We start from the raw sequence: 27,277 nt of genomic DNA, 5'->3' as shown, positions 1-27,277 counted from the left end.
TATATTTGTTAGGGCTTCTGAGAAATAAGACCTTCACATAAAATTATATTTCTTGCTACATTTCCCTTTTAAAATTGAATCTTTTTTATATAGTTTTGCTGTTTATTCTATTGTTTTCCTTTCTAGCTATTCATCTAATTGTTACAGATGTTGTTCAGATACTTTTACACACAAAACCTTACTTCTTAAATTATCTATAACTAGCTGGGTCTGAACAAATCATGAAATTATTCTGTATTAGATAATCAGATAATTCATAATTTAGTTTTCCAGGCCTTTTTCTTTCCAGGAAAGAATCTTTCCAAATTGAGTCAAAATTACTTGAGATGCTTGAGAATCAGATAAGAGGGCAAAGAAAGATTCTAAAGTTAGCCTGCTCACTATATTCACATTCCTATCCACTTTTCCTATGTGGCTTAAAGGAAATCATCCTCCCTTTATTTTTCTATGCCTGATTGTCCACATCTATAAAATAAAAGTAGTGTATGTTTGAGACTCCTTACACAGGCAGCCAGATGGGCAACCGAAAGAGCACTATTACTGTCTAAGAGATTTTTGAAGCTCCTTGACTCTCACCTCTTCCATCACTGGCCAATATCAAGTCATTGACATTGGGAATATAGCCAACCCTCAAGGGAAACAATAACTCTTGTACCAGATGAGCTCAATCCAGACTCAAAGTTTATAAATTTCATAGTAAGTCTTTGCTATCACTTTTCATCTATACCTAACTGCTCCCTTTATTATAAACTTTTTCCATTTATCTCAGTCTGTGGCATATAAGGGGAAAAAAACTGTTCTCAGAGCCCTTTTCTCTAAAGTCAGGAGTGACAAGTCTGACAAAGTAATAAGTGATACTGAACATTCTAGTTCTTCTGATTTTCATCCTGTTTCACTGAGATATCTACTACCAATTTGTGTAAATATTGTGTTCTTCTCCATCTTGGTCCAAAGTGAAGTAAGTGGGCCAAAGGCTGAGTTATGAGAAAAAGAAACAAATACCCGAGTGTCATTACAACATAATGGATATTATCTAAAAAATTAAGATTAGTGTTCTGGACTAATATCTCCCTAATAACAAAACTATACCTTTTTCCTGTTTTTATTTTTTCTTAAGAGGTAACCTGAAGTTTAAATTTACATTATGATTACAGCCTTTCTTTTATAGATTGAAGCACATTATTTTGGTCCATTGAGCAAACTCATTCTTATTCATTGCCTTTTAAAGTTGACATTTAACTTCCACAGCTGTACAGCTGGCAAGAAGCAAAAGAATATTTAATATTCAAGAGAGCACATTCTAAACCACCACAGCATTCTATAATATGGACTGTCCTTTAATTAGTGTGTATTACCTGAAAGAATTACATATGGAATTAGCAGAGGACAGTTGAAGGTGCTCATGTATTTATTTCCTCACTAATACTCATAAATCAAATAACACAAACAAGTAGATCTAACAATTCAAATTAATAATAAGGACTGGTTTTCTAAAAGATCATGTCTTCTAATGCATTTATCAAAATAGAATTAAGAACATCTTTGGGTTCTCCAGGTCTCAAATTCTTAAATCAAATTAGATAGGAATTAGTTATACCCTTCTTTCATTACAATTTGCTGTTCAACATCAGAATTAATTAACCTATGCATTCAAGATAAAATCAAGGTGTAGCTGCCATAGGTCAGGCACTATGTTAGGCACTGGGGAGGGAGCTGTGACAATCTTGCCCCTCAGGGCATTGAATTTAGCAAGAAACACAAGAAAGGAACTAATGACAAAAGCAAATGAATAGTGTTAGTATAATAGAAGCACACAGCACTTTGAAAAGCCATGAGGAGGGGCCTAATGAAGTCATGGGAATAGGGGTGCTAGGTATGGGAAGGTCCTCTGGAGGAGGTGAACTACCAGATGAGACCCGATGACTTCAGAGTTAAGGTTGAATAACACATCGAATCTTGCTTCCTCAAAAGCTCCACTAAAATTTTATTAAAGAATCTAAAAAAACTTAAAATCTACCAGAACGGATACAACAGAAGGGATGAGAGAAACAAATTGTGGAAGCTTAAGGGACGATGGATAAGGTAGCAGAAAGCCAGATCCTAAGAGATCGAAGAGTGATTGGGGCAGAGCTATTTGAGAAGCAGTTAGAGTTCCAAAGACCTTCTTCCACGGCACAGAAGCTGCACCTCCCCTCTGCCAGCAGAAGGCTTGAACTTGGTTCACTGAGAAGAAGGTCTTTGGTCAACAACACAGTTCAGTGACTCTACACAATGAGGATTAACACTGATGTCCCAGCACAACAAGGACACAGGCACCCGTCTGTCTTCTTTTAGGTGGGAGATTGGGGAGCCTCCTCTGGTAATCCGACCAGCCCAAGAGGAAAGACTGAAATCACCACACTAAGGCTTCTTTGAACAAAATGACTCACCTGGATTCCTCCAGTGATGCTTGCTCACAGGCTTCCAGCCCTATGGCTTAATCATGAACAGAAACCTAGGATTGATTACCAGCCATCTGAGGAAAATGCCTCTAGCATGGAAGATAGATGCCATGTGAACAAAAACTAAAACTAACGGAAAAGCAGCTTTGAGCAAACAGAGACTATGCGTGGGAAGAAATTTAAAGAAAAACACACTATCATGAACATCCCCAAATGGATAAGGGAAGATACTATAGTCATGAAACCCCAAAAGGATTTTATAAAAACAGAATAATTCAGAAAACAAAAAAAAATCATTAGTAGGATTGAAGTAATAGAGAAGAAAGTAAAGACTGAAGATAAAAAAGAAATGAGAGAGAAAAGACAAGAAAATCAGAGGAACAAGGCCAAGCAACCCAACATCAAAGTAAAGGATTTCTGAAAGAGAACAGAGAAAACAAAACGAATCAAGAATGAAACAAATCAAGAAAATTCTCCTGAACTCACAGCTGCTGTTCTAATTGTTTTATGTATATTAATTTGATTAGTCTTCACAAAAAGCCTATAAAAAAATCCAAGAGTTTTATCGTGTTCATAAGTGTATTTCCATACCACTTACATGTATCTTAGGAAATACGTCTTCTTTAGAAAGATGAGTAGATAAGAAATTTCTTTTTTATTGTAATAATTAATGCTGTTCCCCCCAAATTTTCTATTATCAGTAAAAATGCATTAAGTTCTTGCTCTACAGCACATTCTGTTCTTCACAGTAGTGCTCTAAGAAGTTGTTGCAAATACCAAATTAGCAAACATTGAACCATTGCTCTTAAGGGAAATACAAGGCTCCTGAAAGCATATTGTCCCGAGGTGTCACTGCTTGACCAATACAGAACCTTATTTTGTATACGTTTCTTTTTAAAGATTTATATTTAGAATATATTGTTGCTTCATTAACATTGAACTCCCACCCGACAGCTCTATAATTGGTGGCCTGAATGAAGCTTATCTAACACATGGATTTTCTCCAAAAGGCACATCACAGCTTTATTGTACTTAGGGACACGATGGCACTTCAGCACTATGCTTGGGGGACATTTTAACAATGAAATCAACAAAAAGCATAAAAGTTAGAAAAGCATGGCACTAAATAGACTGTGAAAGGGACAGTCGTTTATTGCATGAGAACTAAAACAAGAACTCAAACAGATCACCTCATTTTATTTCAGCTGAAAGCGTGAACATCAGGTGACTCAAAATTTTTGCCCAGGTCTACAAGTAACCACATCAGTGCCATAAGTATTGATTTGAAGGTTACAAATAAATTTTAGAGAGGTAGGAGCATTTGTAAATACAAAGTGTGCAAATAATGAGGATTGACTTGTAGTATTCCTGTTATTATTATTACTATTATTATTATTAATGTTATGCCTCTTTTTTTTTGCTTAAATTTGGCTTTATTAATTCCACTATTTGACAATTCTTAAAATTAATACATAGTTTTCGAGTACGCATTAAGTAATGGTTGAAAGGTTGTGGTCATTATGTGAACCAATCAGACAAGAAAACAGTGTTGATTTAGAAAATTATTGGTGAGCTCCTTTGAAATACGTACTGATTGATAATTAGGATTTAATTCTTTTTTTATGTAAATTGGTTTTTTTTTATTAATATTGTATACAAATGGGATACATGTTGTTTCTCTATTTGTACATGGAGTCAAGGCATACCATTTGTGTAATCATACGTTTACATAGGGCTATGATGTTTGATTCATTATTTTTTTCCCTTCCCCCCACCCCTCCCATCCCTCTTTTCCCTCTATACAGTCCTTCTTTCCTTCATTCTTACCACACTCCTTATCCCTAACCCTAAACCTAACCCTAACCCTAATGCTAACCCCTCCCACCCCCCATTATATGTCCTCATCCGCTTATCAGCGAGATCATTTGTCCTTTAGTTTTTTGAGATTGGCTTATCTCACTTAGCATGATATTCTCCAATTTCATCCATTTGCCTGTAAATGCCATAATTTTATCATTCTTCATTGCGGAGTAATATTCCATTGTATATATATGCCACAGTTTCTTTATCCATTCATCAACTGAAGGGCATCTAGGTTGGTTCCACAATCTGGCTATGGTGAATTGAGCAGCAATGAACATTGATGTGGCTGTATCTCTGTAGTATGCTGATTTTAAGTCCTTTGGGTATAGGCCAAGGAGTGGGATAGCTGGGTCAAATGGTGTTTCCATTCCAAGCTTTCTGAGGAATCTCCATACTGCTTTCCAGAGTGGCTGCACGAATTTGCAACCCCACCAGCAATGTATGAGTGTTCCTTTTTCTCCACATCCTCGCCAACACCTATTGTTGCTTGTGTTCTTGATAATCACCATTCTAATTGGGGTGAGATGAAATCTTAGGGTAGTTTTGATTTGCATTTCCCTTAATGTTATGCCTCTTGATTGACATTTTGTGTGTGCGTGTGTGGTGCTGGGAATTGAACCCAGGGCTTTGTGCATGTGAGGCAAGCACTCTACCAACTGAGCTACATCCCAAACCCTGACAAAAAAATTTTGTTAAATAAAGTCTAAAATGTCATGTAAAGATCATTTTGTGACCTTGGCACACCCTCACACTTTCACTCCTCTTGATCAATAAATATTTCATACAACCTGCAGCACTTTAGGGGTTACTTACATTTTGTCCCAATCTGGTGGATGTCTGGTAAAAACAGCCCCAAAGCCTCTTGCAGGCAGCCCTGTGTCCCTGTAAACAAGAGAGCAATTTTTAATAAAACATGTCAAACTGCCATAAATAAATTATCAAAGCTATATCAAATGAATTTGGGGTTGAATGCTTACAATTATTTTTAAAGGACTTTATGTTTGCAATGTTTTCTACACTTTGCAAGATAAATGTCTAAGTAAAAGGAATTTTTAACATTTTGTCATCACTTTGCATTTTCCAATGATAATAATAAAAGACAAAGTCTATGTCATGCTCTTCCATGAAGAAGCCCTGTGCCAGTTGTAGGCTGTAGGTATAACTATGAAACAGTTCCTACTCTCAAGGAATTGCACACATATAAACAACTAGAATACAAGTCCAGCAGTCATGTAGGATGTCAAATTCCAATGGCAGGGATACCAGAGCAATTAATACTGGCTAATGACAGCTTACCTAATCCTTACAGCATTTCAGGCCGTATTTCTAGGTACATTTCATACTTTACCTCATCTAAACTTCTGAACAATCTTTTGAAGTGAACACTTTAGTAATTCCCATTTTATAGGTGTACAAACAGGATTGTATACACCTAATAACTTTCATGATTGTAAAAGTGGGGTTCAAACCTAGATAGTCAGAAAAACGTATAAAAAGAAAATGAGATTTTTAGCTGGACCCAGAATAATTAATGTGTTGACTGGTACACATTTGAGGGAAAATGAATTCCAAAGAAAGGGAATGGCATGACAAGAAAGTATTGAAGTTTGAGGCAAAAGTGCTTACGGTATAAGGGGGCCATATACATTACTATTAATACAAATCCTTTTCTCCATATTCAGGTCCTATAAGCAAAAGAATACCTTTCAATAATCCCAGAGCACAATGTTTCCTCATTTAATAAGGCCTTGCTCTTTATTTCAACAAAGCTTTTGTTTAATAAAACTTGTGACATCTGTTCATGTGCTTCTGATATCCAAATCTGAAAAAATAGAAGTCAATATAAGAAAAATAAATTAATCACCAACAATGGCCAGTTACTAAAATATATTCCCATTGACTTGCATTCTGATTTCAATTATTGACTTCTTTACATTAAAAAACAAGTAATATCTCATGGTCATCAAACTATTTTATCATGAATATCTAAAAATGGTAATTTCTTACTATGTGTTGTTGGAAAATAAAAATCAAATTTGTTGTTCCTATGAAGTGGAAAGGGTTTCATTCAACTAAATAACAATTTTTACCTACTTTCTATTTCCTTCTTTATCCTTCTTAGGGTTGGTATATTTAACTTCCCTAAGTAAGCAAACATTTGTAGCAATCACTTTTTAAACCAAAAAAGGGGTTCAGATATCATCGTCATTGTCATCATCATCACTGTAATTCATTCCTGAGCAGAGAGAAAAATTCAATAACCATCAAGCAATTACTATGGGGGATGATCTGAAAACTGTGAAGCAATTGCTTAGCACCCAAGAAAAACAGGTGCTGAGGAGTCAGTATTTCTCCCATACGAACCTCTAGATCATGAATCTGGAGGTTCAGAACAGAAAACCAGAACTCAGAACACAAAGGACCCACTTTTTTTCCTGAGCCTGAAGACTATGTTCCTCCAAATACCTGGCGAAGCTTCAGAACATAATAATTCCACTAGATTTTCGTTTTACAAAGGACTGACCCCTCTTTAGAAAGCTGGAGCCTCTGACCAAGGAGTGTCACAACTGTAGTCAAAGATCTTTGGTCCACCTCAGGTTAGCAATAGGCTGTGCTATAACTAGGATCCTACCCTACTGGAAATAGTTTAAATTCTAGTCTTTGGACCTGGTTCCCTGATCTACACCACAAATCTCTAAATTCTTGGCTTCTCTGACTACTGCTCTCTAAAACTCAACTTCCTAAATCACTAGCCTCCCAGCCTAATTTCCTAGCTATGACTCATATACCAATAGCTCAACTGTTTATCCTCCAAGATTTCACAGCTCACAAGTCAATGCTAAGGGAGCCTCGTAGGGACCTCATGTTATACATTTAAAAAAATTTTTTTAGTTGTAGATGGACATAATACCTCCACTTTATTTCATTTTTATGTGGTGCTTATGATAGAACCCAGTGCCTCACACATGCCAGGCAAGCATTTTACTACTGAGCCACAACTCTAGCCCATGTTATACATTTTAACAACAAAGAAAGAAAAAATATCTTTGGAGAAACAATTAGCACCCATTTTTTTTGAAGGTATAAGATTGTAAACTTGATGTTAGCTATTCTCTGATCATTTTCAACAGTAAAATATTTCAATAAATCCACCAACCCTTCAGAAATTATGTGAAGGAAAGATATTGCCAAACATGAAATAATGCAGGATAAAAGGAAACAGATAATAATAGCATTAGTAGGATTTAAGTTTATTGAGTACTTATTCTGTGCCAGACACTTTATATGCATTATTTCACTGAATACAAAGAGCAACTCTGTGACTTCTGTTTACCAATTATGGCTTCAGAAGGAAAAGACCAATCAAATGGGGAACTGAGGAGAACATAAGAAGGATCTATTTATAAAAGTATGGCGAACATTAAGATCTCAACAATGTTGAAGTACTCTGAGAATAGCAATAGAGAAAAGCCACATGGCAAAGCAGTTGCCGAAGCCAAAAAAAAACCTACAGCCATAAAGACAGTACCATCTAATAGTTGTGGTTTTCAGAACAGGCACGCAGTGATCACCAAATCATGGTCCTGCAGGCAGGAAACCACAGGAACAAGTGGTCTCACCCATTCTCCTCCCACCTCTAATCACCTGCCAGAGCTTCCTGTAGGCCAATCCCCGACAGAATGCCAGAGAGCAGTGGAGCTCAAAGGTCATCTTCCTTGGCACTTGGTTGAGAAAGCTAGAAAATAGATCTGGAGGGCAAAGAAAGAATACTTGACATAATTTATTTCCATTCTAGAGGTGGGAAAATAGGCTGAAAGGAATTAGGCAAAGTGCAGCTAGAAAGTACAAGTTCTATCCAATCTGATTCATTCATTCACCTGTCCATATATATTCATGCAATGACAGTCTTCATAGTAGTTTAAGATGCCATGGCTTGCGTATGACTTAACAGTGTCCCCTCCACCCTAGTGGCTCCTAGGATTGAAGAACTGGTTTCCAGGGTAGTGTCACTAGGTGGGAGTGTGAACCTTTAAGGGGTAGGGTCTAGTTTGAGTTCCTGGGTCATTAGGGTATAAGGAAGTTCTCTTGTGACCCCATGGTGGTTCTTGAGAGAGGGATGATAAAATGCAGCAAGCCTGGTCCCACGCAGCTCTCCCTGCTTTCTACCACAACATGTAATCCTCCCTGCCTATGCACACTGCCACTTTCTGCCATGGGTTCTTCATCAGAGCCTGCATTATGTTATTTGGACTTTCAAGCTCCAAAACTGTAACTAAATGAACCTCTTTTCTTTATAAATTATATGCCTCAGGTATTTTGTGGTAATGACACGAACCTGAATAATACAGGGTTAGAGTTGTAAACAAACTCCGGAGGCTACACTGGCTGTAGCTTAGTAAGTTATAATAAATCATGGGATAATGGCAATAACAACAGCACATATCCAGACATTATTCTAAATATCTCTTTTTTTTGTTGTTGTTTTTGGAACCCATAGCACTTAACTACTGACCACATTCCCCAGTGCTTTTTATATTTTTATCTTGAAACAGGGTCTCACTAAATTGCTTAGGGTCTCACTAAGTTACTGAGGCTGGCCTTGAGCTTGTGATCCTCCTGCCTTCACCTCCCGAGCCACTGGGACTACAAGCTTGCACCACTGTGCCCAGCCATTCTAAACGTCTTAAAGTGCCCACGAAAACTCTGCTATTCTCACTTTACAAGTGAGGAAATAAAGATATGGGAAATTTTATGACTCTTGACTAAAGTTGCAACCAAGCAGGTAATAGAGCAAAGAATCAAAGAAAAGTTGACTCTAGACCCTACTTATAACCTCTGTGTTCCTGTATCAGAGGCAAATGTTATCCCCAAAATCAAGCCTTCCTTCTATAGCAGTAGTAGAATCCTCATGTTACCTGGACACATTGAACTGTAGACCATTTTCCAGCCTCCCTTATACTTAGACATGACTGGACAATGGAACATAAATGAAAGTAAACTTACAAAACCTTTGGGAAAGTTCTTTCTTTTCTTTTCCTCTTTGCTGATAAAATGTGAGCATAATGACTGGTTTCCAACAGCCATTTGGTCTTACCCCAGGGATGGCAGAGCAGAATGCTGGAGAGAGGATGTCTCTTGTGGCAATTTGCAGGACTTTCATACTGTCCTGACCTGCTATCCTCCATGCTTTTTACATAAAAGAATAAAACCTAATGTGAACAGCCTCTGTTGATTCCTGGTTTCTGGTATATGTAGGCAAACCTAATCCTACACCAGCTTAATGTGAAAAATCACTTTGGTGTAGAAATGTTCATAACCTGACATACGCGTGGGTAATTCATAAAAGCACTTCCATATGTTTAAAAGTCTTTTGGGTTTATATGTATATATATATATATATATATATATATATATATATATATATATATATCACAAACTGAAGATTGGCAATTTGGTACATGAGAGAGCTAAATTAACACAGCACACACTCATAACATAATCACTAAAATTTCCATTTAATTTGCATAATAAAATCTAGCTTGAGTCAAATGGTAATATAAAAAATATCAAATGTGTATAGGCAGCACATTTCGTAATATCACTTATTGCCTGTTTTCTTGACTATCAGTATTTTTTTAAGTCCCAATTTCTAAACTTCCAGAATGAACTCCCCCATATGTGTTGCATGTAAGAAAACCTGGTAGACCCATAACCTGGGTAATTAGCACAGAGAATGAGGAGTAGCTTGTGACCTCCTCTTAAATTATACATTTAAGGTAGCCAGCATCTTTGACCTGAGGAGGACTTACTTCCTGGCAGAATCACGGGAAGGTTCATGTTAGATGACTTTCAATTGGCAGTTCTTTCTTGGGCCCCCAAAAGCAGACTCCTCTGACTCATACTGAAGAAAGTATAGGTACTTGTCAAGTCAAATTTTCCCTCTGGTGCCACAGGCTACTTCTGAAACCCTCTAGCCTATAGTCTTTTAGCAAGCATGAATGAGAGAGAACCCAGTGCATCAAATCACTCAACCTCCAAGGAACTCTTATCAAGTCCCTGGGCAGTACCTGAGAGGGCCAGACTCTTCAGGTTTGAAGTGAAGGGACACCTTTCCCATCCCTACCCCCTGGGAGTGAGATCACAACTTGCACTCTCCCTCCAGATGATTCCTCCACATTCTTAACACTTTTGTCCAGGTCCTCTCAATTCAACAACCATTTGTGTGTTTGTCTTTACACCTTCAAGGCAAATGAGAGACCAAGAAATTCTGTTTCTGACCAAATGCTTTGCATGTTCTACATAACTAGTTTGTCTTCTCACTTTGGAATAAATTGGAAAATTGTAGATCTTAGATCTTTGGTCAAAAATAAAGAAGAGTCTTTAGCTGTCAAACAGCACACCCCCTCCAAGGGTAGCATTTTTGTACAATTGCCAAAAAAATCAGCAGCAGCAAGAACAGGTAACACCATGACTTTGTTAGAAATCTTTATCTTTAAAAGTCATCGAAAGGCTATTCTTATTTCTCAGCAGTAGTTTTGCCCTTGAAAATACTGGTTATTTTCACATCTAGGTTAACTCATTAGTGCCACACAGAGTCTAAAGGATCCCGGAGAGTTCCCCACAAATATAACCATCATTATTTTGAACAAATGGGACTTGTTGGGTATAATAAAAAACTAAATTAATTTCCCTCTCACTACCTGTTCAAGCAAGCTTTTGTTTGATGGTTATATTCCCTAGAAGAAATAAATCTTGAACAAGTTTTTTTTTTTTTTTTTTTTTCAGATCACAGTAAGGTAACAAAAACCATTTCTTGTCACAAAACAGTCTTGATTACACAATTAATAGTAGTCAAATAATCACAAAAGGACCTTCTTGCCGTACAGTTGTCTGGGGAAAGGAAAGAGTAGGGCAGGTGGAGAAATAGAAAATCAGCAAACCTCACCCCACCCTTTACTTCCCACTTCCCTCTGCAAATGTCACTGGTCTCAATTAGGCTTTAGCTGGGGGAGGACAAAAGTTTTAACCTTAAATGAAATCATGAAATTACATCACTTTGATGAGATATTTTAATTATTGAAATGTGAGCAATAGACTCTTTATGATCTGTGAGTTACTATAAAAATTATGGTATCCATATAAGGTTTTATCCAAGGAAAAAGGAATAACAAACTTCTTGGAGCGGTATAAACAGTGGAAGCAAAGAATATGGGTGTGGGTGTGTGTACATGTGTGCACATGCCCATGATTGGGCCATTTAAATCTCATTTCTTCAATGTAACAGTTATGCCTGCTTCAGTAAACTAATATATGTGAAAAATTAAAATCTAGTCTAAGAGTTGAATGAGGGCATGATTATTAACATTTAAGTGGAGCAGCAAAGAGTGATGGAATTCAAATCGTGTGTGGCCTGCTTTCATTCCTGTCCCAAATCCCTAGAAATGACAGAGAAGATATTTGCTAGAATAAATGACCCCACAGATGTAGCAAAGAACAGGCAAAGTACTTTCATTGGCCAAAATTTATACAGAATTCCTGAAACAGGAAAGGCAGATGCAGTTATGCTGATACTGAAAGACAATCCAACATACTTCCAGGAAATGATGCTCAAAATGTTGCCATCAACTCCATATTCAGAGACTATGGAGACAAAAAGCAAAGGGAGCCCTGGCTCAGCAACCCACTGTCCCCAAATATCTTACTGTTAAAATGGCATTTACAGTTGCTCTGTCTATAAAAATTTGATCCATATACTCCATTCAGGTACTCAGACATAAATGCAAGAAGTATCTGGTAAGATTACCGTCAAATCACTTTTCTACTCTGTCAAAGAAAAGTATCTGAACTAGGTAAGTAAATTATTATCTAATGTCTCAGATCTAGTATAATTCTGTCCTTTCTTCTTTCCTTTCCTCCTTTGCTCCTTCCTTCCTTTCACAAATATATATTGAACACACATGTGAATGTGCTGGTCATTATTCTAGGAATTGTGGATATAACAGGGAACAAAACCAACCAAAGTCCCTACTCTCATGAAGCTCGTATCCCAGTAAAGGGAAACAGTCAGTTAACAACTAAATAAGTCTAAGATAAATCTAGTGATATAAGTGATATGAAGAAAACTAAAGTAAGGAAAGGGAATAGAGAAGGAAAATAAAAATGGGCTTCTTTTTTTTTTAACATGCAAATGGGTAACTGGCTCACTGAGCAAGTAGGATTTGTAAGTAGGTACAATCAGGGAAACAAACCTGTTCTTCCTCCATAACTGCTCTTCCATAGTCATTCCTAGGGGCTAGTTCTTGCTCATTTCTCTTTGATGATACATCAGAAAATCCCCAGGAATTTTCTGATTACCTTCAGATAATGGAAAAAAATTCTCTGGCTGTTTCTGTCTCAAGAGTCTTATCAAGGTAAGTAGAATGCCCAGTCTCACGTAATACTCAAAACTTCAAACTTAAAGTTGAAGATTCTATCTTGGGCTACTCTAATGTCTAATTAATGTCTAATTCTGTCCTGGCCTACTCTAATGGGAATGGGGGAGCAGAGTTGACTTTTTTTCAATTGTCCTCTTAGAATTCTTCCCTACTGCCCACCTCCCTCTGTCTCCTTGGTGGATGATGCCAAGAGTGTGGGGTAGGAGGAAGAAGAGGTAAATACAGTCAGGGCAGAATGCAATCTCATTTTAATTTCCTGTGGACAATGTTTATGTTTGATCCTTCCTGACACTGATGAAAGCTGGCTTTCCTGGAATGTTCTGGTAGACTTTGGGATCTTCTGTGGGAAGATTCAATGGCGTATTTCATGAGACGGGATGCTTCTGTTTGGGCAGAACCAACCTCAAGCCCTGAACGTCCAGGCAGTCCTCCTCCCATATATAATGAAGGCAGACTATGAAACTGTTCCATGGTATCTCTCTGTTCCTCATGACCCACATCTGATCCACAAGAGCTACATCTGGGCCCACATATTCATACATCCTTGCTCAACCTCTGGCAGACATGTAGCTGCCTCCCTCCTTCTGCTCTGCTTCTTTAGATAGATCACCAGAGCCTTGTGTCTATCACTAGGCACTCAAGGAGATTTGCAAATGAGCTTTGCAGAACTTTCTCTCAAACTCTTCTTTTACCTTCTTACATTTTAATACTTTCATATCCTTCATGTGAGTGGGCTCCTAAGGGCACCATCATATTTGAGGATCTGGCATTAAGTGATCTAATATTTCACTTTGGCTTGTGAAAATATTGTTTCATTCTTGGTCTTTTGGACCTTTAACCAAAATGTAGACAAAGAGAGTCCCATTCATTTACAAATAAATGATGTTCACATTATCCCCTGCAGCTGAATTTAAGTGCAAGGAGAACTTCAATCAGTTAAACAGAAATGCCATGCTTGTGGACACAAGAAACAGCCACTCAGCAGTAATCTTGCAAAAAACAAAAATGCTAAGAAGGCAACTAGGAGGGGAAACAGATGGGAAAGGGCTTGCCAGCACTCATGTGGAAGTAACTCAAGGAAACAGGACAAAAGTCATAGCTAAGTTAGGAGAAATCAAAACCTCAACACATGCACAATGAGATATATACTATACTCAAGTCAGATCCAAAAATGATCAGGATGCAATGTGGAGAGTAAAGAGGTCATTAAACTAGTTGTGAAGAGGCAGTTTGGGAAAGTATTTTAGTTTTTAATATGCTTTTTAGCTCTTTGACCTGGAATAGTGATTACACTTCACTTGGTCTCATTTTCTATATAACACGGGTCACATATGGTACCTGCTTAGAGAGTTGTCCAAAGGATGAAATGAGCACTTTTAATGTAACTGCCTTATTGAATTGATCCAGTTGCATCAATGGGATGCAATCATGAAGTAACTTTATTTTAAACAAGCTGCCCCTTGCATCTCATATGCACAGCTCATTCTTTTCTTTGGCTTAATGGAAATCTTAGGCCGGCCTCATAGTTTTTCTGGGACAAAGGATCTCCTTCTACTTAGGAAAGTTCCCAGTCCAGTGAAATGATCAGAGTTTCTAACTGCATTCCATGCAAGCTTCCTATTTTCCTGCTTGGTGCTGCTTTAGGCCTGGGAACCTGCAGTGGGTGAAGCTTTACCCAGCTGTGCTTCCCTCTGCTACTCTCTCTTCTAACTGGTCAAACAGGAAGAGGTCAGGTAAAAAGGCATAGCTTTAAGAGGCCCTGACTCTCTTGACCTCTCTTGCTTTTTTTAAAAAAATTTTTATTTGTTCTAATTAGTTATATGACAGTAGAATACATTTATACACTTCGATAAATCATACATAAATGGAGTGTAACTTCACATTTTTCAGATTTGACCTCTCCCTCTGTGTCTTCTAAATTCTAGGACACACAGTAATCTCTCTCAGTGGTTCCTTTGATAACTCCTCTCAGATGGGGAAGAAGGGAAATGAAACCCCAAATTAAATGAATCCTGTTTCAACTCTTCAGACTCTAACCTTCAAGAACATAACTGCTAGTACTGCTTTAACCTAGCTGATAGTCTCTCCAGAGTTTCTGCCTATATAGTCCAGCATCTTGCTTTCAGATGTGTGGTTCCTGCCAACTTTCAAGAATGTTCTTGTCTGTAGAACTCTATCAGAATTCTGCTAAACAGGAAAAAGGACTCATTCATCTGTCATAAGAAATCCTGGAGGCCCCGTACCTATATCCCCCCCTTCTATGTACCCTTGGGACCTTGGATAAGAACTGGAAGTCTAGGTTTAGCACCAAAAGAATATCTTTCTTGCCAATTTTAGAGCCTTGATGTGAAGAACAAGGACCAAGATGGATGGAACAGTACTTAATGCACAAAAAGTCTATGAGAGAAAAATGTAACTTATTATTAAGATACTAGAATAGCAATTTTATCTGAAATAGTGACTCCTTGATCTATTTCCTTCCTTTCTAATACATATTCTAAATCTGGTAGAGGAAGGACATTACATTCATGCCCATGAACAAAAAGACATGGAAAACATAAACATTATTTATGCATCTTCATATAAACTTAGTGCTTGACTAATATAATGCATAGAATCTAGGGGAAGAAATAGTTGAGGTTCCTATACTTTGCTTCATCTCACTTTCTCCCACAACCCAGAGGCCACATAGGAATAAAAACTAAATGGTTTTTGGTGGTTTGTGTGTGTGTGTGTGTGTGTGTGTGTGCACGTGTGTATAGTGGTGAGGGCATTTACTCACACTCCTTGCACTTGTGGGGAATATTTTCCCTTTTTTTTTTTTTTTTTGGTAGACCACTCAGCTACATCCCTAGTCCTTTTTATCTTTTATTTTGAGACAGGGTCTCGCTAAGTTGCTTAGAGCCTTGCTAAATTGCTGAGACTGGCTTTGAACTTGAGATCCTCCTGCCTCAGCCTCCAGAGCCACTGGGATAACAGGCATGCTCCACCATATCTGGCAAAAATAAATGTTTTTTGAAGGTCAAAGACCCTAATTACATGCTAGACAATGACCGTCTTGCCTGTCTTCTCTTGCTCTGATTACAGCCCCACACTCAAGAAAACATGGGTTTGGAGGAGTGGGAGTGGAGCAGAGTGGCTATTGACTAGTTGAGCATCACGCTTCATATACTAGCTAATGACCAACAAGACAGCTTGATGCAAAGGGATAGAGAGTCTCCTTCCTCTGCTTTATAAAATTAGAGGTCATAGTATCTACTTCACAGGGTTATTTTGGACACCAAGAAGGCCGCTAGCAAGATGCTGGAGTTGGAGGGGTGGGGGGGAAGGGGAAAAAAATAACAGAATGAATCAAACAACATTACCCTATGTAAATTTATGATTACACAAATGGTATGCCTTTACGCCATGTACAAACAGAGAAACAACATGTATCCCATTTGTTTACAATAATAAAAAAAAAAAAAGAAAAGGCAAAAAAAAAAAAAAAAGATGCTTTTGCAGCAACAGCAACATAATCATAATGGTAACAATTTTGTGAGCACTTGCGATGTGCCAGTGCTGTAATTTGGATACTGAATATCCCTCAAAGACCTTTCTGTTAAGTACTTGGTCCCCAGGATGGCAGTATCAGGAAGCACTGGGGATCTTTAGGAGGAGGGCCTAGTGGAAGTCATTGGGGGCATACCATCAGAAAGAATTGGGGTGTTCAAAGCCAGCCTCGGCAACTTAGCAAGGTCCTCAGCAACTTAACGAGACCCTGTCTCAAAATAAAAAATAAAAAAGGGCTAGGGATGTGGTTGAGTGATTAAGAGCCTCTGGGTTCAATCCCTAGTACCAAAAAAAAAAAAAAAAAAAGAAAGAAAGAAAGAAAAAGAAAATAAAAAGGTATTGGGGAACCACAGCCTTTCAGCCTCTGTGTCAGTCAGCTTTCTCTCACTGTGACAAAATACCTGAGAAAAAACTTAAAAGGAGAAAAATTGTGTTTTGGTTCACAGTTCCAGAGGTTCAGGCCATAGTCACTCAGCCTTGCTGCTTTGTGCCCAAGGCCAGGCAGAATATCACAGTGGGAAGGGTGTAGTGGAAAAAAGCAGTTCAGCTCATAGGGACCCAGCAGGGTAGAAAAAGAAGAGAAAGAAGGGGCCAGGATCCCAATATACCTTTCAAGCCACGTCCCTAGTGACCAGCTTCCTGCAATGAGGCTCTACCTCCTGAAGTTTCTGCCACCTCCCACTAGTACTACCATCTGCAGATCAAACACATGAACTTTCTGGGGGATATTTAAGATCTATCCCATAACAAAATGTGACTTCTTGCCCTAACATGTGCTCCAACCTCATCAGAGGCCCAAAACTATGGATTTACCTGATTTTCGACTTACACCTCCAGAACAATAAAACAAGATAAACCTCTTTACTTCATATATATGTCAGGTACTTCATCACAGTAGCAGAAAGGTAATTAACATAGTCAGGCACTATTTTAAGTACTTTGTTTCATTTAATTCCTCCCCCAAACCTTATGAATTAGGTGCATTTGTATAGGTAAGTTTGTGAAAGCACAATGGCTAAGTCGCCAACCAAAGCAGCTAACCTTGTTTAGAGTTAGTGCTGAAAAAATATTTCTTTCCTTACATTTTCATGTTTCACCATGAGAAAGATGCAAGACTTTAAGAAATTAGCAGCAACTACTTACTGGAGGTTCGTCAGTTCCTAATCGGCAATATGTTGAATTACACAGTTTTTTAATTTTCTCAGGACCCTCTATATCATAATCTTTGGGAAAAGCTTCTCTATCATGGTGCCTTAAGAAAAAAAAATTAGGAGTCCATTAATGGATAAATCTTATTTATCATGCATTGCACTACATTTTTTTAAAACCATCCAGTGAAATTTTACCATATTTGTGGCATGATTTTAATTGCAAATTTATTGAATTTGTGACAAATAAAGTATTTTCCATCTCTTTTCAAGTAATGCCAAGGCTACTTCCAAAAAGTAACTTAGCATATGTGATAAAACTAATAATATCGCAAAAGCACTACTTACCCAACACAGTAATTATTCAGCAACTCCAATGAACTGAATCTTATTTAATAATGTAGATTAGTTACCGACAGTAAATTCTAAAATAAGACATGGTAATATCTTGGAAAGGCAACTTGCCACTTTAGAAATTTCTTCTACCGTGAATTTTAACTTAATTTTTTTTTCACAAAATGAGATAGCAAAGTATTTGCTCATATTGATTTATAACCCTTGCTCCCTGCTTCTAAAGAGCATCTAGAGAAAACTAACATAGGCAAAAAAGAAAAAAAAATCTTAAAAATGTACTGGAAGAGAGGAAAAAATATTCTAAACATCTTGACCAAAGTGTGGCTAGGAATAATGAAAAGGAGGAACTTGGGATAAGGAATGAAGAGGAGGTATGTGCTAGCTGTCAATAGAAACTGTTATTTTTCTAAAACTTTGTTAGGTGAAATAAAGGAAGCTGAGACTAAACACCCCTCTGATAGGGCCTCTATTGCTGGGTGTAGAGGTGTACCTGTAATTCCAGCTACAAGGGAGGCTGAGGCAGGAGGATAGCAAATTCAAGGCCAGCCTCAGCAATTTAGTGAGAATAAATAAATAAATAAATAAATAAATAAATAAATAAATAAATAAAAGTCTGGGAATGTAGCTCAGTAGAGCGCCCCTGGGTTCAATTCCCAGTACTGAAAAGGCAGAGGAGCCTCTATTAAAGCACACACGATTAGAAATGTATAAGAGACACCCAAGTAGCCAAGAATTCATCCATTCATCAATTTTTTCATTTAGCAAATATTTTTAAGGATCTACTTGCTGTGGTTTGTCTTCTCTGAAATTCAGATTGGAATTTGATAGTCACGGTGGCAATGTGGGGAGGCAGAGCCTTTGAGAGGTAAGTAGCTCAGGAAGAGGGATTAATGCTTCTCTCGCAGCAATGAGTTCTCAATCTCAAGAGACTGGATTAGTTACCTAGACAGGAAACTGCTATAAGGCAAGGCTGCCTCTTGAGTTTTGCCTCTCATTTCCCTTCTGGTTTTTGGCTATTAGACTGCAGCATGAGGCCATTGCCAATGTGTTCACCTGATCTTGGACTTCTAGCCTCCAGAACCATGAGCTAAACAAACTTTTTTCCTTTATAAGTTATCCAGTTGTAGGTATTGTGTTACAGTCACAGAAAGTGGACTAAGATACTACAACCTGCAAGGCATTTTGTTCAGTGCAGGATATGTAATGGGGAGCATGCCTGATGGAGTCTCCACCTTCAGTTACTTACTGTCTAGTCAGAGGCAGAGACAATGAAACAAGAGAAGTCTATAATGTGGTGAATGAGGAAGCAGAGCAGCATTCCCCAACCTGAATCAGGCACACAGCACCCAAGTCATGAGACTCTCATCCCATGCTCTGTTGGGTCCCAAGTCATTACCTCATTCCTGTGAACCTAGACCTTGGAGGATGAGAGCAGAGTTTTGCAGTAGAACCGCACAGTCAGGAGGCCTGGAGTGGTTACAGCAGAGTGCCAGCATGTAAGTCTCCTTCTAGCCTCATAGTTGAGCATCAGATTGCAAACACGAAAAGCTTTTTTGGTAACCTAACAGCATTTAATGAGAGCCTAACAGGAAGCTTTTACTTAAGTCCTTAGGGAGGAGTTTGAACAACATCAAGAAGCAGAAGAGTGAAGAGTCATGGATCTGAGTCATTGCTCAGCCGGGTCCTAGCTGTGTGACCTTGAGCAGGTCACTTTAACCTTTCCATGTTTCATTTTCATACTTGAAAAATGATTACAGAAGTAATAACAATATCTTTTTACTTTTTTATAAGAATTGAAATTTTAAAATAAAGGAAAAAGTTTTTATACACTATGAAGCATCATGAGCATCTATGTGTAGTGAATACTAGTCAAACTTCAAACTCCAGTATCCAACAATTACAATTTTACTTTTCCATAATTGAACTTAATTTTTCAATTAAGTTCCAAGCTCTTATTTGGCCGGGTGGGCAAACCTTAATCTTGGTCAATTCAGGATTTCTTCCATCTCTGTGTGGTGCTGTGACAACAAAACCCCATCTTCGTTGTCACTGATTCTCATGACCTACGTCTGCAGAAGCGTCCTCTGCCTTCGTGGTCTCCCATTATGGATTCATCCATGAGGTTGAACGTTTTGTTATATATCTGTTGGCCAGTTAGATGTCTTCTTTTGCTAAATTCTGTTTAGGTCTATTACCCATTTTCTAAATTGGACTGTTCCTCTGTTATTAAATTTTTTAAATTCCTTTTATATTCTGGATATAACCTTTATCAGAGGTTTAGTTGGCAAGTATTTTTCTCCCATTTTGAGGTTTATCTTGTCACTCTGTTGATTGTTTCCATCGCTGTGCCGAAGCTTTTTAATCTGATATAATCCCATTTGTCTGCTTTTGCTTCTATTTCCTGTGTTTTTAGAGTCTTGTCCAAAAAAAAAAAAGAAAGAAAAGAAATCCTTGCCCATTTCAATGTCCTGAAATGTTTCTCCTGTTTTCTCCTAGAAATTTCATGTGTTACATTTAAATGTCAAATCCATTTTGAGTTGATGGTGAGAGATAGGGTTCTAGTATCGTTCTTCTATGTGTAGATACCCAGTTTTCTCTTATACAAAAGACTCTTCTTTCTCATCTCCTTTCTCATCTTTAATGCTTCTAGTAATGCTCTAAATCAAAGTTCACAGTACATTAATAGGTTGAAACCATAGTTTGAAAAATACTGCTCTAGACCAGTGTTTCTCAGTTGAGTTTTGGGAATGGATCTATTTGTACCCTTCCCCTGCAAACACCACAGGCAATAAAGACATTTATTAACATTTGTAGACATTTTTAGTTGTGGCATCTGGGTTGGATGGATTTCTAACAGCATCTAGCAAGGAGCTGCTGGTGATAGTGCTAAGCATTCTACACTGCCCACAACACACACATATCTGGCCCCAGATGCTGAAGGTGCTGAGACTGAGGAAGCTCTGGAGAATAGCAACACCCCAGACCCTTGAATCATTGGTTCCCAAACCTGAGTGCTTCACCAAGCAGCCAAACTTCCCCCTAAAATGGTTGTAACCAATAGAAGGCTGCCAACTTTTTGTTTTGACAAGAACATTCAAAAAAAAAATAATCATCTCTATCCTTTAATAAGAAGATCACTAATGCCAAAATATCAGTAAAAACAACCTACAGTCCTTCAAACTCAATAAATCTAGCAATATAAGAAATGTGCTATATTGTTATCACACTTGTTTGTCACTTTGGATTAGGCAAAAGATCCTCATTGACTACCATTGGTCAAGTCCACAGTGTTTTGTAAATGTTAATTCATCCTGATATGAACTTGACAGGAGCTGGTCAGAATTTGCTCAAGGCCAACGATGCTTGGATATAAGTACTCTGTGCCACTGACTGAAGGAAGCATGGTGTCTTTGAGGCCTGGTGGTGGGTACAGGCTCTCATTATGGCTGGGAGGAGGGCCCTCAGGGCTTCTCGTCTACAGCACCAGAATTTTGCTTAAGAAACAGGGTTGCTTCTGTTGACAACCTTGCTCTACCAAAGCCCAGAGAAGAATGCTATGGCTTTTTCTTTATGATAAATCCTTATCTAAGACATCCTGAAAGACCAGAAGATGAAATATTTTCTCTAACCTCCTATGAGAGAAAGAATATGACAATTGTTAAAGTTTACAGGAGTCCATTGTTTTGAATTAGCTCTCTGCACCAAGCCCCAAGCAGACCAGGCCAAACCAGAATGGACTCACTTGTGCTTAACACTACCTAATGCAACTGAATTTGAAAGGCTAGATTTCCAAAAACACAGGGAACCACAAGTCCACCTGAGTCAGCATTATATGGGAGTCCCCTTTGTCTTAACACCATAAGGAAAGTAACTTTTGAAATGATCCATCAGCTTTTTATTCTCTGTTTTTGCTTTCTTCAACTCTTTTGTGCTTGGCTCAGTGGAACAGTTATTCTGTTTCCTAGAAAGATACTTCCTGGTTCTAGAATTACGTATAAAAGCCAATTCGATCTTTAAACTGAATTCATTGTAATTTCGTGTTTTAACACTATGCATAGAATTAGGAATGTGGAACAAACTGATGGGAGAGAATTCAAGGTGCAAACTGCATAAAACAGAGTTTGAAATCCTGGCCCTATTGTTGAAATGCTACTTGAAATGATTTAAAGAGAGTTTGGCACAATAGACATCAACAGGGCAAAGACCAGCATAAGCCAATCTCATTCTGGACAAAAGCCCAACTTAACCAGGTGGTAAATCACTTCAAGTTCCCAACCCCTCATTCTCCTGAAACCTCCATAACTCTATCTTCCGACCTCCCCATGGGGCCAAACATGGCAGAGTCCCAAGTCTTGACTTTTAAAGGGAATCTGCAGATCTAGTCTCTGGGGCCTTTTGGGAGCTTGGGTTTTCTTCCTTGAGAGGTAGGTTCTTCCATATTGAATTGGATCTGTACACTCCCCTTAAGTAAACACAACTCCCCAAGTGAGTTACAGGACTGAACAGATTCAATGCCAGAGTTGCCGGCCAGTGGGGGTACCTACATCTCCCCTCAGGCTAACACAGGCCCGACAGGCCCAGCTCCTGGTGGTAGAGGATATGGTGGGGTTAGTTCATAGAATTCTCCTCAGTGGAAAGGGGACAGACACATCTAGGGGTTTTGTGGTCCCATGTCTGTGTGAGGGAAGTGAAGTTGGGGTATGGTGGATACCAGCATCTCTATCACTACCCCATCTTTCACACTGTGTTATAATTATCCATTAACACATCCTCCTCCTCACTAGACTAAGAGCTTCTTAGACACAAAAATGATTTTTTATTCATTTTTTTAATCTCAGTGACTAGCATAGTCTAACACATTATAAATGTTCATTAAAATCTTTCTTGATTGATTGAATATTCCAAATTTTGTTGCTGTCACCTCTCTGAATACAAGGGTTTTCAAATGTGTCATCAAAATAGAGTCTCCTGAACCAGTCTGCAAAAGCACACATAAAAAGGGAATGGTTGTGCAAATAGAGAAGCTGGTTTTCTGCAATACCAACCTGTCTCCAGAGGAATCATAAATCAACTAGCTGATTGGGAAAACTCTTGGTATACATATGTATCACACTGGTTATGGGATTTTGAATCTGAGCAATATCTGACATGAGAACAATGAAAAGCTGAGCCAGATTCTAGTCTCTGGTTACTTAACAAGAGACAAATTTTCTTTGCAGATTTCAAAGATGTTAAAAATGTTTAGTTAAGACTCCAGATGGCAGAATATATTAACTTTAAATTTTAGAATTATTAATGTGGCGCACAACCAGGCTGTCAGCTATTGTATTTTCTGATGCAAATGTAGCACAAATGAGAAGAGAAAGATAACTTCTCTGTTAGATTTTATAATCATCTGCTATCTAAGACTTTAAAAGAAAATTACCCTGGAGAGTCAGCTACATTCCCTGACACATTAGAAGAATAAAACCAATCGAAGCAAAGACAGCAAAGAAATGTTTAACAATCCTCTTTAAAGATTTCCTAGGCAAAAGATTTACATGCCAAAATAGTTGTTACTTGATGGCACATCCATCAAACTGACAAATGAAGACTTTTAGATACACTTGCAGAATCATAAAGAAAATCTTATGTTCTTGGGAGAAATAGTGTCATTTTCAACTTATGAAAAGGGACTTTGTTTTTCAATGTCTCATGCTGTATGTGATTTGTGCATCTATACCAAGAAGCCACAGAACTTAAAGGTTAACTGCACTCAAAAGAAAAACATCTTGCAAAGATAAATTATTTTCCTCATTCAATGTATATCAAGCAGCGTGTAAATAAAACGTATGACTATTATGAATTTTCTTTATGGAAAATCTTCCAAAACAGTAGCTCCTATGGAGAATACTGGGAAGAAACTAAAAGAACACATTGTCTACCTTAACAGCAAAGTTAAATGTCAGTCTAATTAACTGCCAAACATGTGATTTGAAAGCAGCTGAAGGGACATGTATCAAGAAGGGTGATGCTATAATTGATTCTCACCTGGGACACTTTAAGAGGGAAATAAACACTAAGTCCACCAGGAGTGTCACAATTAGGACCGTCCTGGTCAAACCAGGATAAAGACATTCTGTCTCCTATGTTGAGACAACCAGATCTCAGTTACCTTCAAATTCTAGGACACTTGTTATGGTTTCTTAGACCTGCTCCTCCAAAAACAGTTTATATTACCTGGTTAAAAACACTCTGAGTGGTGGAAGGGTGGAACCAAAGAGAGAGGGTTTTTAAAAGCGTCTCATACTTTAACAATCACTATTTTCAAAGAACACTTTGACATGGACCATAGACCATGGACCACGGCTGCAGGGCTAGAAGTTCTTGATTTGAGGGTTAGAGGATAAAAGTCGCTCCAGAGTCCACCCTAGAAAGGGGAGTCTTACAAGTCTTCTGCATGTGACAGATGTTGTGGTCACCAATATAATTTCTCCTGGGAATGTAGTATAGCTAGCTTGGAGAGACATGGAAATCAAACACCCCTCCCTGCCACAATCCAAAAAGCAAACAACACCTGATTACCTGTGTAAGCTCCTATCCCTATAGTCTTACTATTTCTCCCAGAATAACATTAAAAGAGTATGTTAGGTGAGCTTAATGTCCATTTAAATGCACATTTCTGTGAGTCCATGAGCCATGAATATTGAGTAAATAACACAAGATTATTTGGTCTCAGAGCAATTAATTTCATATACATTAGAAACAAACTTTTCTTCATAAATAGAATCTACACTTAAAACACTCATTATGAACATAGCTGTATGAATGCACACTTTTCCCCCTTTCTTCTAAGAAACCATGCAAAAACAGCAAAAGAAATGGAAAAATTGAAAGCAAACTAAATTTTTGGCAAAATCAGAAGTTAAAATCCCAGATTATAACCCATGCAAGGGCTACCAGGGTGCAGCCAGGGTGCAGTCAAAGTCAAATTGAAAGAGGCTATGGTGAGAAGTTCCAGTGACAAGATTGTTCAGAGGCACGATCTCTGGGAGTGCCAACCAAATGACCTGTGGTTATGCAGGTAAGGTCTTTCACCAAAAACAATAAAAAATGCTAGACAAAATATATTTATGAAAAGATCCAACATATTAGAAGCATTTAAGAGCTGAAAATCCAGTGGAGAATTTCCAGGTCAATTTTTGAGTGAAATTCTATAACCAGAGGGACAAGCAGAATTTCAAAGCACCAAACCTGCTCATGTCTGCAGAGCATTTGCCAGCATTGTTCATGGGCCATGGCTACAGGGCTAGAAGTTCTTGATTTGAGGGTGAGAGGATAAAAGTCTCCCCAGAGTCCACACTAGAAGGGGAGTCTTACAAGTCTTCTGCATGTGACAGATGTTGTGGTCACCAATACAATTTCTCCTTGGAAAGCAGAAGGCTAAATTGTCAGCCCCTAGAGTAGGACCATTCAACTAGTTCTAGCCCATTACAAATTCTGAGTAGAAACTATATGCTCCATTTCTGGGTTAAGACTATGAAAGTTCTTATGCAATTCTCAACTCTTTCTTCTCCTGCCAGAGTAAGAGATGAATTTCTAGATGACTTTTCTAGCCTGTTTTTTGCTACTATGATAGAATTCCACAGATTGGATAATTGGCAAAGACATGTATCTGTCACAGAACAGAGAAAAGTCTTCAAAGATTGCAAAGTCTAATATCAAGTGCTGGTGTTTGGTGAGGGCCTCTTTGCTGTATCACAACAGAGGAGAGCATCATATGAGTGAAAAAGAGGGCAAACTTGCTTTATAACAAAGCCACTCATGACATCATTAACCCACTTCCAAGATAATGACCATTCTTAGAGGTCCCACATCCCAATACCATCTCAATGGCAATCACATTTCAGCATGAGTGTTGGAGGGGACATTTACAATGTAGCAATGATAGGACTTCAATCAGCCTGAATCCCAGAGGAATGCCTGCCCGCTACAAAAAACTACAGTAGACATTAGGTGAGCAGGAAATAAACCTTTATGTGATAAGTAACAGAGTTTGGGGGGTTATTAGTTATCAAAGATTAAGCCTAGCCTAGGCTAGCAAAGAAATTTATATCAGATCAGGCACTGCTATAACAAAAATATAAAATATATGGCATTGGCTAAAAGCTGGACAGAAAAAAAAAACTAGTCACAAGAAATTAGAAGCCAAACCACGTACCTAGTGAGACTAAAAAGAGATTTCTAAAAAAAAATAAAATAAAATAAATAAAAAAGTTAGTTCTCTGTGTGAATTGCTGTTGGCTGTTTTTAACAAGGTATTTTTAAAAGAGAATGATACAAATTTAGAAAATAGTTGACTGACTTGCACAAAGAAAGTAAAGGGAAATGAGAGATTATATAAATTGGGGTCATGAAATATTTTCCTCATAGGTTTTTGATCTAAGAAGAACCAAAGCTAGACTTGGTAAAGAAACTATGACATGAACAGCATATCCAAGACTTTGGACCTGAGTCTAGATGGAATTTGAGTCATTTTCCTAGGGCAAGTAGGAGAGCTTAGAATTGATATGGGAAGATGAGCAAAACCAATATTTGGTGTCCTGCCTAAAGAATTCAACTCCAAGGTACATGGAACTTTCACAAAAATTAAGAAATTATTCAAAATATTTGAAAAATGTATTACATTTTCTGACCACCATGTCATAAAACTAGAAATTAAGTGACATTTTTAGAGGTCTTTCTTCAATCTGTAAACACTTAAACACTTTATCAAACAGCTTGAGTCTGAGATCTGACTCAACTTGATGAACTTCTCAAAAATTCAGACAAATGAAAATACTACTTATAAGAATCCATAGAATAAACCTAAAGCAGTGCCCAGAGAAAAGTTCAAAGCTATAAATACTTATATCACTAAAAGTAAACCAAGGAAAATAAATAAGTGAAGCATCAAATTCACAAGCATAGAAAAAGAGCAAACAAATCAATAATTTAAAGTAAAAGCAGAATTGAATGAATTAGAAAACAGTAAAATCGAGAAATAAATGAGTAAGTAAATGGTATAAACTTGTATCTAATAAGTCAAGAAAAAGAGCAAAGACAAAAGAAAGGAATGCAACATCCATACACTATAATATTATCAAACAATAAAATGAAATAAAATACTGATAAATGCTACAATATGGATAAACCTTGAAAACATTATGGTAAATCACAAATTACTATATATTCTATAATTGCATCTATATGAAATGTTCAAAACATAAATACATAGAAACAGAAAATAGCAGTTACCTAGGTTTAAGGATTAAGTGTTTTAAGAGTTTTAGAAATAAAAGCTAAGATAAACAGTATTTACATGGGAGTAATGAAAATATTCTAAAACTGATTGTGGTAATGGATCCACAACTCTGCAAATATACTAGAAGTCATTGAATTTTTCACTTTAAAGGGGAGTTTTGTATAGTATATGAATTATATCTTAATAAAGTTGTTGCAAAAA

General features: G+C 37.6%; 1 protein-coding gene and 1 long non-coding RNA gene across 4 annotated transcripts in view; one reads left to right on the top strand and one right to left on the bottom strand.

The window, feature by feature from the left end:
• LOC124963999 (uncharacterized) overlaps nucleotides 1-27,277 on the top strand; it is a 164,670-nt gene that overhangs the window by 123,596 nt on the left and 13,797 nt on the right. The gene's annotated exons all lie outside the window — the stretch shown is intronic.
• The window catches only part of Cfap95 (cilia and flagella associated protein 95), a 69,843-nt gene that overhangs the window by 31,292 nt on the left and 11,274 nt on the right, over nucleotides 1-27,277 (bottom strand). For 2 of the 3 annotated variants that reach the window (XM_047524915.1, XM_047524916.1), the window contains exons 2-4: nucleotides 17,435-17,543; nucleotides 6,008-6,126; nucleotides 5,118-5,186 (exon numbers count right to left, since the gene is read on the bottom strand). In XM_047524915.1, the coding sequence (XP_047380871.1) occupies nucleotides 5,118-5,186; nucleotides 6,008-6,126; nucleotides 17,435-17,543 (297 nt within the window). The remainder of the gene's footprint in view (nucleotides 1-5,117; nucleotides 5,187-6,007; nucleotides 6,127-17,434; nucleotides 17,544-27,277) is intronic. The other variant, XM_047524914.1, reaches the window with a different exon arrangement.

This window comes from Sciurus carolinensis, chromosome 14 (genome assembly GCF_902686445.1).
Source record: "Sciurus carolinensis chromosome 14, mSciCar1.2, whole genome shotgun sequence".
Taxonomy (NCBI): Eukaryota; Metazoa; Chordata; class Mammalia; order Rodentia; family Sciuridae; genus Sciurus; species Sciurus carolinensis.
Note: the sequence above shows the minus strand (reverse complement) of the source record. Positions and strands in the feature narration are given on the sequence as shown.